General features: G+C 41.0%; 2 protein-coding genes across 2 annotated transcripts in view; one reads left to right on the top strand and one right to left on the bottom strand.

Moving 5' to 3' along the window:
- Positions 1–4,883, bottom strand: part of LOC101849540 (poly(A) RNA polymerase, mitochondrial) — a gene marked incomplete in the record, with an annotated part of 12,627 nt that extends 7,744 nt beyond the window's left edge. Inside the window, 4 exon segments of the mRNA XM_013083310.2 lie at positions 587–811; positions 1,172–1,396; positions 3,238–3,395; positions 4,519–4,883. Coding sequence (XP_012938764.1) covers positions 587–811; positions 1,172–1,396; positions 3,238–3,395; positions 4,519–4,864 — 954 coding nt within the window.
- Positions 4,884–5,312: 429 nt separating this feature from the next.
- Positions 5,313–18,265, top strand: part of LOC101864526 (speckle targeted PIP5K1A-regulated poly(A) polymerase) — a gene marked incomplete at its 3' end in the record, with an annotated part of 18,558 nt that continues 5,605 nt past the window's right edge. The window contains 11 exon segments of the mRNA XM_005099732.3: positions 5,313–5,400; positions 6,563–6,844; positions 7,866–7,982; positions 9,359–9,447; positions 9,931–10,137; positions 10,769–10,883; positions 11,323–11,438; positions 14,000–14,104; positions 14,799–14,938; positions 16,225–16,454; positions 17,867–17,956. Of these exon segments, the coding sequence (XP_005099789.2) occupies positions 6,802–6,844; positions 7,866–7,982; positions 9,359–9,447; positions 9,931–10,137; positions 10,769–10,883; positions 11,323–11,438; positions 14,000–14,104; positions 14,799–14,938; positions 16,225–16,454; positions 17,867–17,956 (1,252 nt within the window).

The following is an 18,265-nucleotide window of genomic DNA, read 5'->3' on the forward strand; positions in this document are numbered from 1 at the left end:
TAGATTGTTAGACAAGGAACATCTCACTAGAACTTTTGTTTGTTAGATTGTTAGACAAGGAACATCTCACTAGAACTTTTGTTTGTTAGATTGTTAGACAAGGAACATCTCACTAGAACTTTTGTTTGTTAGACAAGGAACATCTCACTAGAACTTTTGTTTGTTAGACAAGGCTACATCCCGAGAGGAGATAAGATTAGAAAAATGAACATGGAAGCCACTCGGCTTTTGTGAAAATACCTGAAAATGTACAAAGTTGCATTTGCAAACAAAAAGACAGTTAATACATACAACTAATACCTGGTTAACTAGAAAACAAGTGCTCAGACTAACTATAACTTTTGTTAGTTAGATTGTTAGACAAGGAACATCTCACTATAACTTTTGTTTTTAGTTTTAGAAGAGAGCTTTACGGCGCTCACAACTGCATAAGGTCATATGAGCACCATAACTTTTGTTAGTTAGACAAGGAAGAACTCACTAGAAATTTTGTTTGTTAGACAAGGAACATCTCACTAGAACTTTTGTTAGTTAGACACGGAACGTCTCCCTATAACTTTTGTTTGTTAGACAAGGAAGAGCTCACCACAACGTTGCTAGAGTACGGATCTTTCTTCAGACACAGCATCATATCGAGGTCGCTGTTCCACCAGCCGAAACCGTTGAGGCACGACCCATACGGGATGACCCGCGACCCCGGCAGGAACGACTGCAGCATCTCCTCCACCATGACGCAGACCAGAAACCTGATGCGAAGGTCAAGGTCGTTGAGGGATCTTCTGGCGCACAAAGCCTTCAATTCTTCATCCAGCTGTGGAGACAACCACACCGACACGATTCAACGACCGACGGAGAGTCAACGCTGCAGCCACGCTCGGGGAAGAAAACAGAAACTTGTAGCTGAGAGGAAGGGAAGAGGGTTTTTTTCCCCCTTCTCTATTCTAGACGTTGCAACTTTCCTTAATAATGATAAAAATAATAACAATAATAGTAATGATAATAAAAATAATAATAATTATAATAATAAAGATCACTTCTATAGCATCCTTCCCTGGCGGCTCAGCAAACAATGTTCAAACTCAAGCAAATTTTACGCAGTTATTATTGATCCAGATTGCTGTTGTTATCGGTCCAATGCAAACCTTATATTTACGAGGAGAAAATGTCTCACCGTGTCCATGACGGGATAGTGGGTCATGGAGTCCACATGCCACAAGTCCTCCCTCACTGTGGGCATGGGCTGATTGGAGTGGCGGGCCGGCGGGTTCCGCGGGTTGTTCACGTCGTACAAACAGCGAGAGTGCATGGGGAACTGGTGCTGGTCCAGGAACAGCGACGTGCTGCTCTGTAGTCGTCCCACGTTCTGTTCATTGGCGTACTCGGCTAAAACATACAACTGAAAGAGAGCAAAGTACAACATATAGAGTGACGCCAGCATATCATACGTTGACACACATACATGAACTGGTTCTCACCATTGTAAGGCTATTCTGGGATCGAAATCTGACCAAAACTTGTATGTCCTCATTTGTGAATTGTGTTTTCAACCTTTTGTGAATTTGAGAGTAACATTGGTGACTTATCAGTTTGAATCTCTCTTCAGACTCCTTGTTGAGCAGATAGGCAACACCAGCGTTGAGCTGAATAAAACAAAAGTTCTAGGGCACTTGCAGCACATTGAGATCATATGAGTGCCGGCCGAAGATTAGAGGCGTTGCAGAAAAGTAACATACAAATAAAAGAAGGAGAAAAGATACGTCGATAGCTGTTTGATAGGAAAGATTGAGCACATCACACCAAAGCACCCGCCTATCACCCACTGAAATAAGATATATCATCTAAGGTGCAGTGAGGGTTTTAAAAAAAATACCAACTAAAAAGAACATTCTCCTTTTCTCTATCTTGTACATGTCATTTTTCATGACATTAATTAAAAAGAGATTTTGGTTTGGAGACTTTTAAAGTAAAAAGTAAAGTCTGGACACAAATCATTACATTAATTAGGTATCTTTTTCTCTTTTTCCACAAAGCTCACATCAATCAGAAAGGAGTTTAGTAAGAATATAATGTGTTATTCCCAAATATATAAAAAGAGGATACACACATTGATCAAAAGCCCTCTCAACTACTTGAGCGAACAATACACTTGTAATTTCATAAAAAAAAATTTTTAAGTCACTGAAAAAATACATTCTTTCATGGCAAAACAAAAGCTTCCATCCGTCCTAAAAACTGTCAAACCAAGGAGAAGCAACTCAGTTCTGTTGTTCTGGTCACTCGTAAAAATAACAACATTGCCCCTTTTCCTTGATCAGGGTAGGGTTGATTTAAATCAGTTGATTTTTAAAATTTAAATCAACTTGATTTTTTAAATGAAAATCAACGATTTAAATCACTTTTAAAAAAATAATTTTTTATTCAGTTTTTACATATTTTAACATTCAGAATTCATTTCCTTGGTTTCATAAAACAGATATAAGGTTAAGTAGACTAATATAATCATGCTTAAAAGTCTGCTTTCCCCCCTTTCACTGTAAAATAATACAGTATTCAATTTACTTTTATTTCCATAATTGAAATCAGAGCTGGGTTTATTTAAATCAGTTGATTTTTTTATAATTTTAATCAACTTGATTTTTAAAATAAAAATCAGTGATTTAAATCACTTTTTAAAAAATGTATTCAGTTTTTACATATTTAAACATTCAGAATTCCTTTCCTTGGTTTCATAAAACAGATATAAGGTTTAGTAGACTAATATAATCATGCTTAAAAGTCTGCTTTCCCCCCTGTAACTGTAAAATAATACAGTATTCAATTTACTTTTTTTTCATTATTGAAATTAACATTTTCTTGTTCTTTTTAGACAAACACAAGCGCGCACACACACACACACACACACACACTGTAATAAAAATGAAAGTTTATCTATGCAAAATTTTAAAAATCAACAACCCTGTCCTTGATAAAGAAAACTAAACCAGTTCATCCAAATGGCAATATTGACTGAAAATCAACACAGTGGTCAAATTTGTAGATTTTCAACTGAAGTCATTTTTCTTCAAGTTTAACATGTCTTTTAAAATTTCTTAAGAATAAATTGTACAAGTTGTCAACTCAACCTATGAATTTGACGTTTTTATATTTTCACTGCCAAAATCAGGGAAGATTTCAGTTTCCATTTTGTCTGAATGTCTCACAATTTCTCACAGCACATAAGACAAGAAAACAACCAACCTTATCTTGCGATGTGTAAAAGGAAGAGGATAGATGACCGTATGTCATGAGAGACTGGACAGTAGAGGCCGGGGACTGGGTCCGTACAATGACGCTCCTTTGCGCTTCTCTGTATCTCTGCTGCAAGACTTGCTTGAACTTGAGAGCATGGCTAGAAGCTGCAAAGAATAACCGAAGATACAACAAAGAAAACAAGACCATAAAATTACCAGGGCCTTACCAAATTTACCTGAATGAATGAATATTCAATCATACACTGGAATCCTCTTATAACGAGAGGGAGGGGACAGGTGCGAAACGTCCGTCAAAGCAGGATTTTTCATTATAAGGGATTCAGTAATAAATTCAAGGGAAACAATAAAGTAGGCCTAATCTACGAGTTTGGTGTTCTGTTTATTTCTTTTTGTTATCTCCCCTGATGATGTTGACTTTGTTCAACATGACCTCAAGGTCTTACTTTATCAAAAATCGAATCCGGTTTCTTTCTCTAGTGCAAGCAATGTTGACAGCTCGGAGTTGGCGATCAGAAAGAAAGGGCTCTAGGCTTACTCGCCTGCCGTGTTGTCCCCCACCCCACCCCACCCTGTGGTGCGTTCCGTCTGCCTGCGCACATCACACATTCACTTCATCCATCAAAGCACTGTGACCTCTCTCCATCCCCGCACTGGAGAGGTGAGAGGCATGGTAGGCCTAGATCATCTAGACTAAGCTGGCCTATCACGTAATGAGTTGTTTGTCTGCACATGCCACATCTTCCCCACTCATTCGCTCCGACTTTCATTGTTGGCACACATGGGCTCTCCCATTCTTTGTTTCGCTTGAGTTGTAAGGTCCTTGGTTTCGCTAGATCACCAACAAGTTTCTCAACTGGAGAGGTTTTAGGTGTATAACTAGCCTATATGCGCTGTGCACAGCAGCAGCAATATTCCGCTATAACCGACTCGCGTGTTTATCTGATTGCGCTATAGCCATAGCAGTATTCTATTTACAAAGATAAAGAAGGGGAAAAAACGGGGTTTTAGAATAGCTTCTTTGTAACAAACTTCTCGCTAGATTCTAGATCTAGATTCTAGATTAGATCTAATACCGGAAGGCTAACAAGTTAAATCAATCCTTGGCCTTGATGAACTTTTGGACTCTTCCAACCAAGTCAAACTTGGACAACATTCAAAGAAAGGCTCTTATGATACAGAAAGAATACAACTTTATCTTCGAAAGACCTGAGTTGAGAGGATCAGATAGAAATTCTAAGATAGACGAGAAACAAGTAACTTTACTCACTGTTGGAGACCCCACTATTATGCTCATCCTTCTTCTTGGGTATTGGACTTGGTGCAGTTGAAGTTGAAGATGGGGTAACCCCAGACTTATTTCTCAACTTGGGCGAGACCGTGGATGTTTGAGGGACAGGAAACAAGTTATCAAGTAGATCTCCTTGCCGTTTCGTTAACTTTTTACTTTTTTTGGAACTGTAATTTCTGCAACAACTTTGGCAGAGAAAACCAAAGAAACGTGAATTGGTCTTTGACCGGGAGCTGGCCCAAACCCCTGCTATGGGCGCTGCCATTTTGTTTCCCCAATACGTAATTCCGTACAGAAACATTGGTGCTGGGTGATCATTGTACATTGCTACGTCTCTGATTCTACTTCTTCAAATGCAAAATCCGAAACAGACGTCAGTGATTATGATTCGACACTTATTTTTCAGCTCAGGCGGTCTGCTAAAAAAGAGAGAAAAACGTTATTATCCTTGCCTTTTTAAATACCCTTCTAAGTTTTTCATGCTTTTTATTTTTCCAGAGGAATTTACCACAATGCGGTTTATCGCAGGAATACTGATTAGATGAATCAATATTATGTAACTGAAATGTTTTAAGTACTTCTATTGTTTCAATTCATTTGTCCTGTCTAATTAATTTCTTCTGTTAAATTAAAAATAGGCCTATTGTTTAAAATTTTTTATATAGGCCTAAAGCGAATGAAAGAGTTCAAAGAATGAGCACTGTGCATTTTGTACGGAATCGAGGGTTTATAATATGAAAACTATAACTGGAACCGAAAACGAAACCCAAAAAATTGTAACGTTTCCAGTTTCCAAGAAGAAACTTGGACGGTTACTATTGATGCCAGTATGCCAGTCAAGACTGCCTAGACAAGTCTAAAGTGAGTATTAATCATTATCCTGATATAATAGCAATGGTCTGTTGAGCTCTTTGTGACTTTTAAAATTGCGTGGTCAGATTTTATCGGCCGTTTATCTTTCTTTCTTTCTTTTTTTAGAGAAGAAATAAGAAGAAATAAAATGAAGGCTAGACTAGAAATCTAGATCTAGAAATCTAGATCTAGGCCTTTGAATTATACTGGCCGATAAATTATAGATCTAGATCTAGAAGCCTAAATTCCTAAATCTAGATATAGATCTAGATCTAGATCTAGATTAGATATATCTAAATCTAGATCTAAGTTGCAAAGCGTCTCTTACTGCATTTTAAATGTGTAAATTATTAGACTCAATGTACAACAATAAGAACACATTAATACTTAGATCTAGATCTAGATTCTATATTATTAGACCCAAACAACAGTAAAATTATATGACCTTTGTGTTGCAAGTGCCGTAAAACTCTTACTAAACTAAACAACAATAACATTTTAATCTACTACTTTTGCGTTTATTTGTAACAATGTAGCGAAAAATAAATTCATGGAGATAAGATGGGAAGAGATTACTGGATGTGCCGAACTGTCTGCACAATTTTCGTTTAGCACGCATCCACATTCTCCTCGTGTTTGGTGTGCATGTCTGGATTGTCCGGATCCACAAAGTCATGATGCTGATGATCAACGACTGATAATTTACTCGCACCAATATATGAAGTGTCTATTCAATTAACGTGCTATTGACAATTGTATTGTTGTTCTTTGGGTCTAATAATGTGCTACAAACGCACGTAATAATGTGTTGTTGTTGTACTTTGAGTCAAATAATTTACGTACCTATATGCACTTTTCATGAAATGTGTGTATGTATGCTAATTTCTTTGCTCAGTTCTGTTATCATTATTAATAACTCTCTACTGAGTTCATTCTCCGTCAGCAGAGTCAAGACTAAGGCTTAGATAATTATAATTAGGAAAGAGTTTGGTTTTGTTAGATCTAGTTAGTCTAGGCTAGGTCTACTAGTACTGTGCTAGATTCTACTAGATTGTCTAAGTTCTTTTTATTAACGTTTTGAAGTGAAGAACAAATGTTACCATGTATTTCAGTAATCAAAGTATCACATTTTATCTTTTCAAATCATTGTGTTTTCTCTTTTTTTTTCCAGACCTTTTACCAACCATCCTCAGACAAATTTCACTGGCGCTCATATGACCTAATGCAGTTGCGAGCGCCGTAAAAACCTCTACTACTACTACAAATTTTATATTCACAAAAATTTATCCCTGTAGATCTAGTGTGTAAAAACTATATAGATCTAATAAGCATTAAACTTGCGGTGTCTGTTCTTGGTGATCATATTGGAACCCCAAGTCAAGAACCGCTACATGGTTCCCAGTCTCTGCGATGGAGAAATATTGCCAATACTGTGATGTCAAACTACATGCAGGTAAGTTGTTGTTTTATTTTGATCTCCGCCAAGTTGTCTTGTGTACATGTAGAATAGATTATAGATTTCTGAACTTGTAAAGAGTACAAGAAACTTGTGATTGTGACTAACTGTTGTTTGTTGACAGGTTTTTTTGGGGGTTTTTTTTGGACCTGCTGCACTGTGTGGGCTTTAGCTGTGTGGTTTTTTTTACGATGGGGGGGGGGGATCATCGGGAATGTTAGGGGAGCGAAGATGGCTTTGGCTAGTTGTTGTTGTTATCGATCCAGCAACAGCTGGGCTCTCGCCCTTCTGCCCAATGCCATGTGTAGTGATAAGGGCTTTGGCAAGTACTAACTGTTGTTCTGGAGGTTGTAGTGTAATCTGTCAGCGTGTCCGTGTCTAGCCCAGTGGAATGAGAGATGGTGACTGACATGTGCCAGACTTGTTGAGTGTTGGAGCAAGTGTTAGTCTGACTTTTCCCGAGTTACACAAAACACCCCCCCCCCCTTTTCTCTAAGGGACTCTTAATTTTTTACCTCTCTTCTGCACTGAAACCACACACATCTAGTCTTAGTCTTACAATTTTCACTAATCACACCTGAATTCCATATTTTTTATGTAGAATTCATTCTGTAAATAGAATGAGAAAAACATACCTTGATTGTAATACAATGATGTTCCACTTTCACTTATCTACCAATTCAGAATTTTGTAGACATTGTTCTTTCAATGTAATATTCAATTGTTATTTATATATATTAAAACTTTTGCTGTGCTGTAGTCACTTATCAGCATTTTAATGCTCCTCTTCTGTCAGTAAAAATATTGTTCACTGTACAGACAAGTAGCTGGTCTTTCTTTTGCTGGCACTGACAACTGTTGCAGTTCCTTCGCCACTTGTCGTTGGGAAAGGGGTCAGAGTTCAGAATGCTTATGTTGGGCTCTTTTCTGTCTCTGCATAATTCTCAGTGGTGTTTATAAATTGTTCAACTGACCCTTTTGATGCAAGATTTAAAAGATCTTTTGCGTCCTTGCACAGGAGATTTTGAAACTCATTGCAAAGGGAAGCGACACAGAACCAACATGAATGCTAAAGTTTCACGCATGAAATTGGAAGAAGCTGCTTCAAGAAGAGTGTTTATTCAAAATGTCCAAGGTAAGGTTATCATTTTTGTGAAATGTACAAGTGCATCTCATATAGAGGGACTGCATGGATTTTTAAAATAGAAACGATGTTTTGATTTTTATTCTCTGCTGTAAATACACGTCAGCAGTCGTTTCATGCTGTTCTCACTCCAGCATTTGATGGTTCTCGCTAGTTTTCCTGTTGAGGTGATCGTCACAGAAAACCAACAGGATGCCATCCCTTGTGGTCTTATATAACGGTGAACGTGGGAAATAAGGCACACTGCTGGAACTCAGGCAGGAATTGTTGTCAAATACATTCACATACAGAAGAGGATCTGCAGAAAATTCTTCAGTGGTTCAACAAAAGCCTTGTGTAGAATAAACGCCAACATATAAGTGCAATAAGAAGTGTAGGATTCTATTGTCTCGGCATATAACATAACAAGGCTCAACAAACATAGACTATAGAGATTGTTCTGGTATGCTAAATGTTGTGTGCTCCAAAGACATCACGGTTTTGTTTCTTTGAAATTTGATAATTGGACTGCCCTCTCAAGCATCTTTGAAAGGCTTTGACATAGCCTCGATGAAACGTAATGTTGTGGAAAGTATATTTAACGTCAACGTCAGCCCTTTTCGTGTGCAAATATTCATCATGCTCATGCAGAACTTTCAAGCAGGCTGAAAAAGTCAATTGTTTCTTGTTCCTTATAGTTTATATTTTGTTGTTATAAATTGTTTCCTACCGCAGGCCACAGGCACCTGCAGAAAAACCATAGTGGATAAGTCCTCTCTTTATTTTGTGGCTCTTGTGTTTAGTTTCTAATAAGATATGAGCAATTATGTGGCTCTTCAACTAGAAAAAGATTGTTTTTTATTTTGCAAGTCAAATTCAGTTCTGGTAATAATAATAATAAATAGCATTTGTATAGCGCATATCCCCGCTCAACAGCAGGCTCTATGCGCTTTACACTATATTATTACCACAGCAGACAATAGAATACTCCGAAACATTCTCAGCTTCCCGGGAAGCATACAGTGTAAGCAGCTGATTAAGCGCTCAAACACTATCAAACTGACAAGATCTTTCGCTGTCTATAGCCGGGTACCCATTCCCACCTGGGTGAAGTGAGGCAAAGTGCCTTTCCCAAGGACACAATGTTGGGCCCCCTGACGGGATTCGAACCCACGACCTTACGGTTGCGAGTCCGAGAGTCTAACCACTAGGTAGCAATTTAAAGAAACTGAGGAGAGTGGCTATTCTATCAGATTGGGGAAAAAAAAACACATAAATAAAAATGTTTTCAAGAACAGACAAAAATGTTGAAGTACGTGTAGCACTGTAAAGCCCTGTCTACGGTAGAAGTTTCCCCATCTCCACTTTTGTCTTACCTGTGCTTTCAGGTGTGAAGGAGCCCGGGAGGCTGGAAAAACTGACAGAGTATTTCTCCCGGTTTGGAAAAATCAAGTTCATCCGATTTGCCACTGTTGGGGTGAGTCGGTCATTTGCTTTCATTTGAATTTCTTTTTATGAAATCACTAACTAATGAATCAAATAACCAAACACTAAAAAACAGATGGGGTCAGTGGTATTCATTTTCTCATAAACTTCCATCTGAATGTTGAAATATCATTGTTCCTGTGGGTGGTTGGCGGGTGCTCTGGTGTGGTTTGCTCCTTCTTTCCAATCAGACATCTATCGTTTTTATCTTCCCTCCTTCTTTTTTATGTTTTTTACTGTCTTGTAAACCCTCTAATCTTCTGGTGCTCATATGACCTTATGCAGTTGCGAGTGCCATAAAACCTCTACTAAAAGAATATTTAAAAAAGAAACGGCCATTTCCCACTTCCACTCTTACATTTTCATTTACACATGAAAAATGACGTTGTCCAAACGTCCACCTGTCTAAGACAACCGCTTTTCTCTTCACCAATGGCTGGCCATCTTGCACAATTTCGCCCGTGTCTCACCGCAGGCCTTTGTGGAGTTCCGAGATGCCAGCTCGCCGGGGAAAGTGCTGAGCTGTAGGGAGCACGTCTGCCGCGGCGTCCGTCTGTCGGTGAAGGAGTACACGCTGCGGCCGGACAGACAGACGGTCAAGCAGGAGAAGGAGCAGAAGGAGCAGGAGGAAAAACTGAGATCTCAGACACACATCATGGGGCTCCTGATGTCTGCGCGCGATGTGAGTACGCTGTGTTGTAGCGCAGCGTGTGTGTATGGTGTGTAGTAGAGCACAGCATGTATGTACGTTGTTTTGTATATATATATATATATATATAGAGCACAGCATGTATGTACGTTGTTTTGTATATATATATATATATATATATAGAGAGAGAGAGCACAGCATGTATGTACGTTGTGTTGTATATATATATATATAGAGAGAGCACAGCATGTATGTACTGTGTGTTTTATATATATATATATATATATATATATATATATATAGAGCACAGCATTTATGTACGTTGTGTTGTATATATATAGAGCACAGCATGTATGTACTGTGTGTTATATATAGAGAGCACGTCATGGGGCTCCTGATGTCTGCGCGCGATGTGAGTACTTTGTGTTGTAGCGCAGTGTGTGTGTACGGTGTGTTCTATATATATAGAGCACAGCATGTATGTACGGTGTGTTGTATATATATAGAGCACAGCATGTATGTATGGTGTGTTGTATGTATAGAGCACATGTTTCACTTCACAGATAGATAAGATTGTAGAGCTGATCATTCAATTTTCAAGTTTGTGAAATTTTGGGTGCAATTTGTTGTAAAGCAATTCCTTTTTTGTGGGACACGTTCACAGGTTGAGGATCAGATGTCGCGGCTGTCGCAGCAGTTGAGGTTGACGGCGAAAGATGAAGCGGAGAGGGCAGGGATTTGTGCCGACCTTACAGCGATCTTCTCTCCTTTCTTCGACTGTGAGTCGGCACTTTTTTCCCCTGTTCTTGGAGTTTGGGAGTTGTTTCTTTTTTTTCTTTTTTGGAACTGTAAATCAAACCTGTGTGAGTGGGTGGTCGAGAAGGTGCTCTGGTGTGGTTTGCTTCTTCTTTTCTATCAAACAGCTGTTGTCCTTATCTCCCTTTTTTCTTTTTTGTGTTTGTTACTCTCTTGTGACACCTCTAATCTTCTGGCGCTCATTTGACCGTATGCAGTTGCGAGCCCCGTAAAACCTCTACTAATACAAAACAATTACTACAGTGATTTTTTAAATTAATGATTATTATTTTAGTAATAATAATATTTATACATTTTTTATGATAATACCGTACTAATGATGATGGTGATAATCGTACAAAATAAACACATTTGCTGTGGTTCTGTTTTCTCCTTGTATTCTCTGGCAACCTTACCTTACAGCTTGCCAGATTTACCAGTTTGGATCGTCGCTCAATGGATTTGGCCTCCAGGGCTGTGACCTTGACCTGTTCATCGAGCTTAATCAAGGCGACGCCTCAACTTCCTCCGTGCGCAAGGTGAGTGTGTGGCGTGTGCTGTGTTGGGACTTTTCCTTTGTCACAGATTGTTGGTGCCGTCTTCTTCTTTGTCTCGATCGCATCGCACGTGAAGTCTGCTATCTGTCATAGACTGGGCCGTCCATCACACGTGAAGTCTGCTATCTGTCATAGACTGGGCCGTCCATCTCACGTGAAGTCTGCTATCTGTCATAGACTGGGCTGTCCATCTCATGTGAAGTCTGCTATCTGTCATAGACTGGGCCGTCCATCACACTTGAAGTCCGCTGTCTGTCATATGCTGGGCCGTCCATCTCACTTGAAGTAAGGTATCTATCAGATACTGGGCCATCCATCTCACTAGAAGTAAGGTATCTATCAGATACTGGGCCATCCATCTCACTAGAAATAAGTTATCTATCAGATACTGGGCCATCCATCACACGTGAAGTCTGCTATCTGTCATAGACTGGGCTGTCCATCACACGTGAAGTCTGCTATCTGTCATAGACTGGGCCGTCCATCACACGTGAAGTCTGCTATCTGTCATAGACTGGGCTGTCCATCACACGTGAAGTCTGCTATCTGTCATAGACTGGGCCGTCCATCTCACGTGAAGTCTGCTATCTGTCATAGACTGGGCTGTCCATCTCATGTGAAGTCTGCTATCTGTCATAGACTGGGCCGTCCATCACACTTGAAGTCCGCTGTCTGTCATATGCTGGGCCGTCCATCTCACTTGAAGTAAGGTATCTATCAGATACTGGGCCATCCATCTCACTAGAAGTAAGGTATCTATCAGATACTGGGCCATCCATCACACTTGAAGTAAGGTATCTATCAGATACTGGGCCATCCATCTCACTAGAAGTAAGGTATCTATCAGATACTGGGCCATCCATCTCATTAGAAATAAGGTATCTATCAGATACTGGGCCGTCCATCACACGTGAAGTCTGCTATCTGTCATAGACTGGGCTGTCCATCACACGTGAAGTCTGCTATCTGTCATAGACTGGGCCGTCCATCTCACGTGAAGTCTGCTATCTGTCATAGACTGGGCTGTCCATCTCATGTGAAGTCTGCTATCTGTCATAGACTGGGCCGTCCATCACACTTGAAGTCCGCTGTCTGTCATATGCTGGGCCGTCCATCTCACTTGAAGTAAGGTATCTATCAGATACTGGGCCATCCATCTCACTAGAAGTAAGGTATCTATCAGATACTGGGCCATCCATCACACTTGAAGTAAGGTATCTATCAGATACTGGGCCATCCATCTCACTAGAAGTGAGGTATCTATCAGATATTGGGCCAGCCATCACACTTGAAGTTCGCTATCTATCAGATATTGGTCCGTCCTGCTCAGTTCATCTGTCGGCCCGTATAGCTTCGCTTGGAGTGTCAATACATTTCCTTCCGCCCTGCAATTCTAAACTGGGACGTCTCTGTGACTGCAATGTGCACACAGCAAGTTTTACAAGATGGACATGTGTAGCATCAATACTTTTTATTGTTATCATGTTATCATTGTTATCATTGTTATCATCATCATCATCATCATCATCATTCGAATGGAGTTATTTGGACGAATGGAGGTGCCTCTAAGCATATTGACAATGGAGCCGAAAAAGAGCCTCGCTCTCGCTCGAAGATTTCTTCGTGGTGTCCACCAGGCTCATTAAGGAAACTAAAAAAAGATCCTCTTCATAATCATTATTATTATTACTTTGCTAGAACAAGAGACAAAAGCTAGAAAAAAAATTCACTAATTAATGAATCGAATAATCAAACGCTAACAAATAGATGGGGTCAGTGGTATTCATTTTCTCATAAACTTCCATCATCTGAATGTTGAAATATCATTGTACCTGTGGGTGGTTGGCGGGTGCTCTGGTGTGGTTTGCTTCTTCTTTCCTATCAATTCTTCTTTTTTATGTTTGTTACTCTCTCTCTTGTAACAGCTCTAATCTTCTGGCGCTCATATGACCTTATGCAGTTGTGAGCGCCGTAAAACCTTTACTGAAACTAAAAACTCATTGTACCTACCCACCCACATTCTCATAGTCATAGTCAATGCTTAAGATCAAAAACATAGCGGCAAATAACAAAGCTGTTGTTGTTGCTGTTGTTGTGATAAAACAAAGCTGCTGTTGTTGTTGTTGTGATAAAACAAAGCTGTTGTTGTTGTTGTTGTTGTTGTGATAAAACAAAGCTGCTGTTGTTGTTGTTGTGATAAAACAAAGCTGTTGTTGTTGTGATAAAACAAAGCTGCTGTTGTTGTTGTTGTTGTTATGACAAAACAAAGCTGTGGGTGGTTGACGGGTGCTCTGGTGTGGTTGGCTCCTTCTTTCCTATCAAACATCTATCGTCCTTATCTCTCCTTGTTTTTTGTGTTTGTTACTCTCTTGTAACACCTCTAATCTTCAGCACTTATATGACCTTATTGTATTGCAAGTGCCGTAAAACACTAACTAAAGCTAAAAACTAAAGCCTTTATATGACCTTATTGTGTTGCAAGTGCCGTAAAACACTTACTATAAACTCCCAAAACCAAAGCTGTTGTTGTGGTGGTGTTTCAGCGACCGATCCCCCTCCCCTACCACCGCGACCTCAAGTCTCTGTGCCAGTTCTCCCACGGCCCACTCAGCACACAGCTCTTGGACCAAGTTGACTCGCTGGATCTGGTGGGTGTGTGTGTGTGTATGTGTATCTGTGTGTGTCTGTGTGTGTGTGTATGTGTGTGTGTGTGTGCGTCTGTGTGTGTATGAGGTGTGTGTGTGTGTGTGTGTGTGTGTGTGTGTGTGTCTGTGTGTGTATGTATGAGATGTGTGTGTGTGTGTATGAGATGTGTGTGTGTGTATGTGTGTGTCTGTGTGTGTGTGTGTGTGTGTCTGTCTGTGTGTGATTGAGATGTGTGTCTGTGTGTGTCTGTCTGTGTGTGTGTGTCTGTGTATGTGTGTCTCAAGTCTCTGTGCCAGCTGTCCCACAGTCCACTCAGCCCGCAGCTCTTGGACCAAGTCGACTCGCTGGATCTGGTGGGTGTGTGTGTCTGTGTGTGTGTGTGTGTCTATGTGTGTGTGTGTCTGTCTGTGTGTCTCAAGTCTCGGTGCCTGTTGTCCCACGGCCCACTCAGTGTGTGTGTTTGTGTGTATGTGTATGAGATGTGTGTCTGTGTGTGTGTGTGTCCACGCTCTTCTCTTTGTACCGTGTGTGTGTGTGTGTACATGTGTGTGTGTATGTGTGTGTGTACGTGTGTGTGAGAGTGCGCGTGTGTGTTTGTGTGTGTAGGTCTGTGTGTGTGTCATGCGTATGTGTGTATGAGAGAAAGAGGTACAAACCGGGGAAAATGTTATCTCCATGTGCTTGTTTGGTCTCCAGGTGAAGCTGTTGTCCCGGATTCTGTCCTCCCACAAGAGCGACTACTCCGAAGTCTTGACCATCCCAAGTAGCCGCTGTCCAGTCATCCGTTTCTCACACAACCCCTCGGGCATCAAGTGCGACCTGTCGTTCAGCAACAGGTAGGTTTTGTGTCGTTGACTCAGCAACAGGTAGGTTTTGTGTCGTTGACTCAGCCACAGGTAGGTTTTGTGTCATTGACTCAGCCACAGGTAGGTTTTGTGTCGTTGACTCAGCCACAGGTAGGTTTTGTGTCGTTGACTCAGCCACAGGTAGGTTTTGTGTCGTTCAGCAACAGGTAGGTTTTGTGTCTCGTAGGTTTTGTGTCATGTACTCAGCCACAGGTAGGTTTTGTGTCGTGTACTCGGCAACAGGTAGGTTTTGTGTCATGTACTCAGCAACAGGTAGGTTTTGTGTCGTGTACTCAGCAACAGGTAGGTTTTGTGTCGTGTACTCAGCCACAGGTAGGTTTTGTGTCGTTGACTCGGCCACAGGTAGGTTTTGTGTCATTGACTCAGCCACAGGTAGGTTTTGTGTCGTTGACTCAGCCACAGGTAGGTTTTGTGTCGTTGACTCAGCCACAGGTAGGTTTTGTGTCGTTGACTCAGCCACAGGTAGGTTTTGGGAACTCTGTGCCACCACTTTCCAAAGACGAAATGTACTCGTTAATCCGATGCGTACGCTTTGCATAGCAGTCTGTCAAAATGATTTTATTTAAAATACGGAAAGTTTCAAAGCGATCTTCCCGCTAGAAGTATTCTAAAAGGTGCAGAATACAACCCCGGGGGTACAAAATGACACCAGGGTGTACTGATCACTGATAGATTGTCACCCATCGTTTTCCCTGTCCACTCTGCGATGTTGTCCTCCCATCTCCTTCTCTGCCTTCCTCTCTTTCTCTTTCCTTGTACGGCTCCTTGTAGGATTGTTTTGGCAAGTCCTGTGGATGTTGTGACATTCCCATACCATTTTAATTTTTGTCTCTTCACTGTGGTCAGTAGATCTTCATTACCCCCCAGGGCAGTGCCACTGACTGTAGTGTCTTTAGGCCATTCCCAAGGGGACATTTCTCGTTCAAGCATTGTAGAATTGTAAATGGGCTGATTCATGTCACGCTCATAACTGTGCCTGATCTACAACAGGGAACTGCTGCTTTTTCTTTCCTGATCCTTACTATTGTCATTTTCCTCTACTTCTTTTGTATGTTTGTCACTCTCTTGTGACCTGCTATTTCCGGGGAGCCTTGATAGTCGAGGCAGACCTTGTGCTGTTGAGCAGTCTAAGTCTGATTCCCTGTAAAGACTTCTCTGTTGACACCCACCCCTTGGCGCTCATATGACCTTTTGCAGTTGCGAGCGCCATAAAACCCTCTAAGTACTTAAAAAAACCAATCCTCGTTCTGTTTCAGAGTTGCGCTGTTGAACAGCCGGCTCCTGCGCCTGTACAGCCAAGAGCCCCGCGTACACGCCCTCGTGACCACCGTCCGGCTGTGGGCGCAGCGACAGAACCTGGCGGCCACCGCGCAGTTCGGCCATCTGCTGACCAGCTACTCCCTCACCTGGCTGGTGCTCTTCTTTGTCCAGAGCCAGGAGCCGGCCTTACTGCCCTCGGTGGAACAGGTGCCCGACCGTGTGCCCGGTAATGACACATTGTTGGTGTGTTTGTTGGTTTGTTGGTTTGTTTGTTCACTCCGTGCTGTGTGCCCGGCAATGACACATTGTTGGTGTGTTTGTTGGTTTGTTTGTTCAGTGCTGTGTGCCCGGCAATGACACATTGTTGGTGTGTTTGTTGGTTTGTTTGTTCACTCCGTGCTGTGTGCCCGGCAATGACACATTGTTGGTGTGTTTGTTGGTTTGTTGGTTTGTTGGTTTGTTTGTTCACTCCGTGCTGTGTGCCCGGTAATGACACATTGTTGGTGTGTTTGTTGGTTTGTTTGTTCACTCCGTGCTGTGTGCCCGACAATGACACATTGTTGGTGTGTTTGTTGGTTTGTTGGTTTGTTTGTTCACTCCGTGCTGTGTGCCCGGCAATGACACATTGTTGGTGTGTTTGTTGGTTTGTTTGTTCACTCCGTGCTGTGTGCCCGACAATGACACATTGTTGGTGTGTTTGTTGGTTTGTTTGTTCACTCCGTGCTGTGTGCCCGGCAATGACACATTGTTGGTGTGTTTGTTGGTTTGTTTGTTCACTCCGTGCTGTGTGCCCGGCAATGACACATTGTTGGTGTGTTTGTTGGTTTGTTAGTTTGTTTGTTTGTTTGTTCACTCCGTGCTGTGTGCCCGGTAATGAGAGATTGTTGGTTGGTTTGTTTGTTTGTTTGTTTGTTTGTTTGTTTGTTTGTTCACTCCGTGTTGTGTGCCCGGCAATGGAGAGATCAATTGTTTTTCTTCTGATTCTACTGTTGGAAAGTGGGTTGTTGGCGGGTGCTCTGGTGTGGTTTGCTCCTTCTTTCCTATCAAACATCTGTTGTCCTTTTCTCCTCCTCCTTCTTTTTTGTGTTTGTTCCTCTCTTGTAACTCCTCTAATCTTCGGCACTTATATTATGACCTTATTGTGTTGCAAGTGCCGTTAAACGCTTACTAAAACTAAAAAACATTTACTGAACTAAAAACCTCTTACTAAACTAAAAAACACTGTTACTAAAACTAAAAAACACTTTAACAAACTAAAAAGAAACACTTACTAAAACTAAAAAACACTTACTGAAATAAAAAAACTTTTACTAAACTAAAAAACACTTTTACTAAAACTAAAAAACACTAACTAAACTAAAAAACCCTTGCTAAACTAAAAAACACTTTAAAAAACTAAAAAACTCTAACTGAACTGAAAAAAACACTGTAAAAACACTTTTACTAAAACTAAAAAACACTTACTAAGACTAAAAAACACTTACTAAACTAAAAAACACTAAAACTAAAAAACTCTTTCTAAAACTAAAAAACACTTACTAAAACTAAAAAAAACACTTACTAAAAACAACACTTACTAAACTAAAAAACCCTTACTAAAACTAAGCCGAGCCTGTCTCTACTCCCCCCTCCACACAGGTGCTGAGACTGTGAGTGTGTCGGACTTCTCCTGTGTCTCTGTGCCCGTGCACGCTCACCTGCCCGCTTCCACCAACACCACATCGTCCGGTAAGTCGCCACCGAGCGGCCGGCCTCGTCGCGACATCTTGTCACCGTCACTTGTCATTTCATCCTGTCTATTGTCACCTGTCATGTCATCCTGTCTATTGTCACCTGTCATTTCATCCTGTCTATTGTCACCTTCACCTGTCATTTCATCCTCTCTATTGTCACCTGTCATGTCATCCTCTCTATTGTCACCTGTCATGTCATCCTCTCTATTGTAGGCTTGGCTAGGCTTGTACTAAAGAAAAAGAAGAGGGACCACATTACTCCCATGCTAAGAACGTTGCATTGGCTTCCCGTGTCAGCTAGAAT

Source organism: Aplysia californica, unplaced genomic scaffold, assembly GCF_000002075.1.
Source record: "Aplysia californica isolate F4 #8 unplaced genomic scaffold, AplCal3.0 scaffold00224, whole genome shotgun sequence".
NCBI classification, from domain to species: domain Eukaryota; kingdom Metazoa; phylum Mollusca; class Gastropoda; order Aplysiida; family Aplysiidae; genus Aplysia; species Aplysia californica.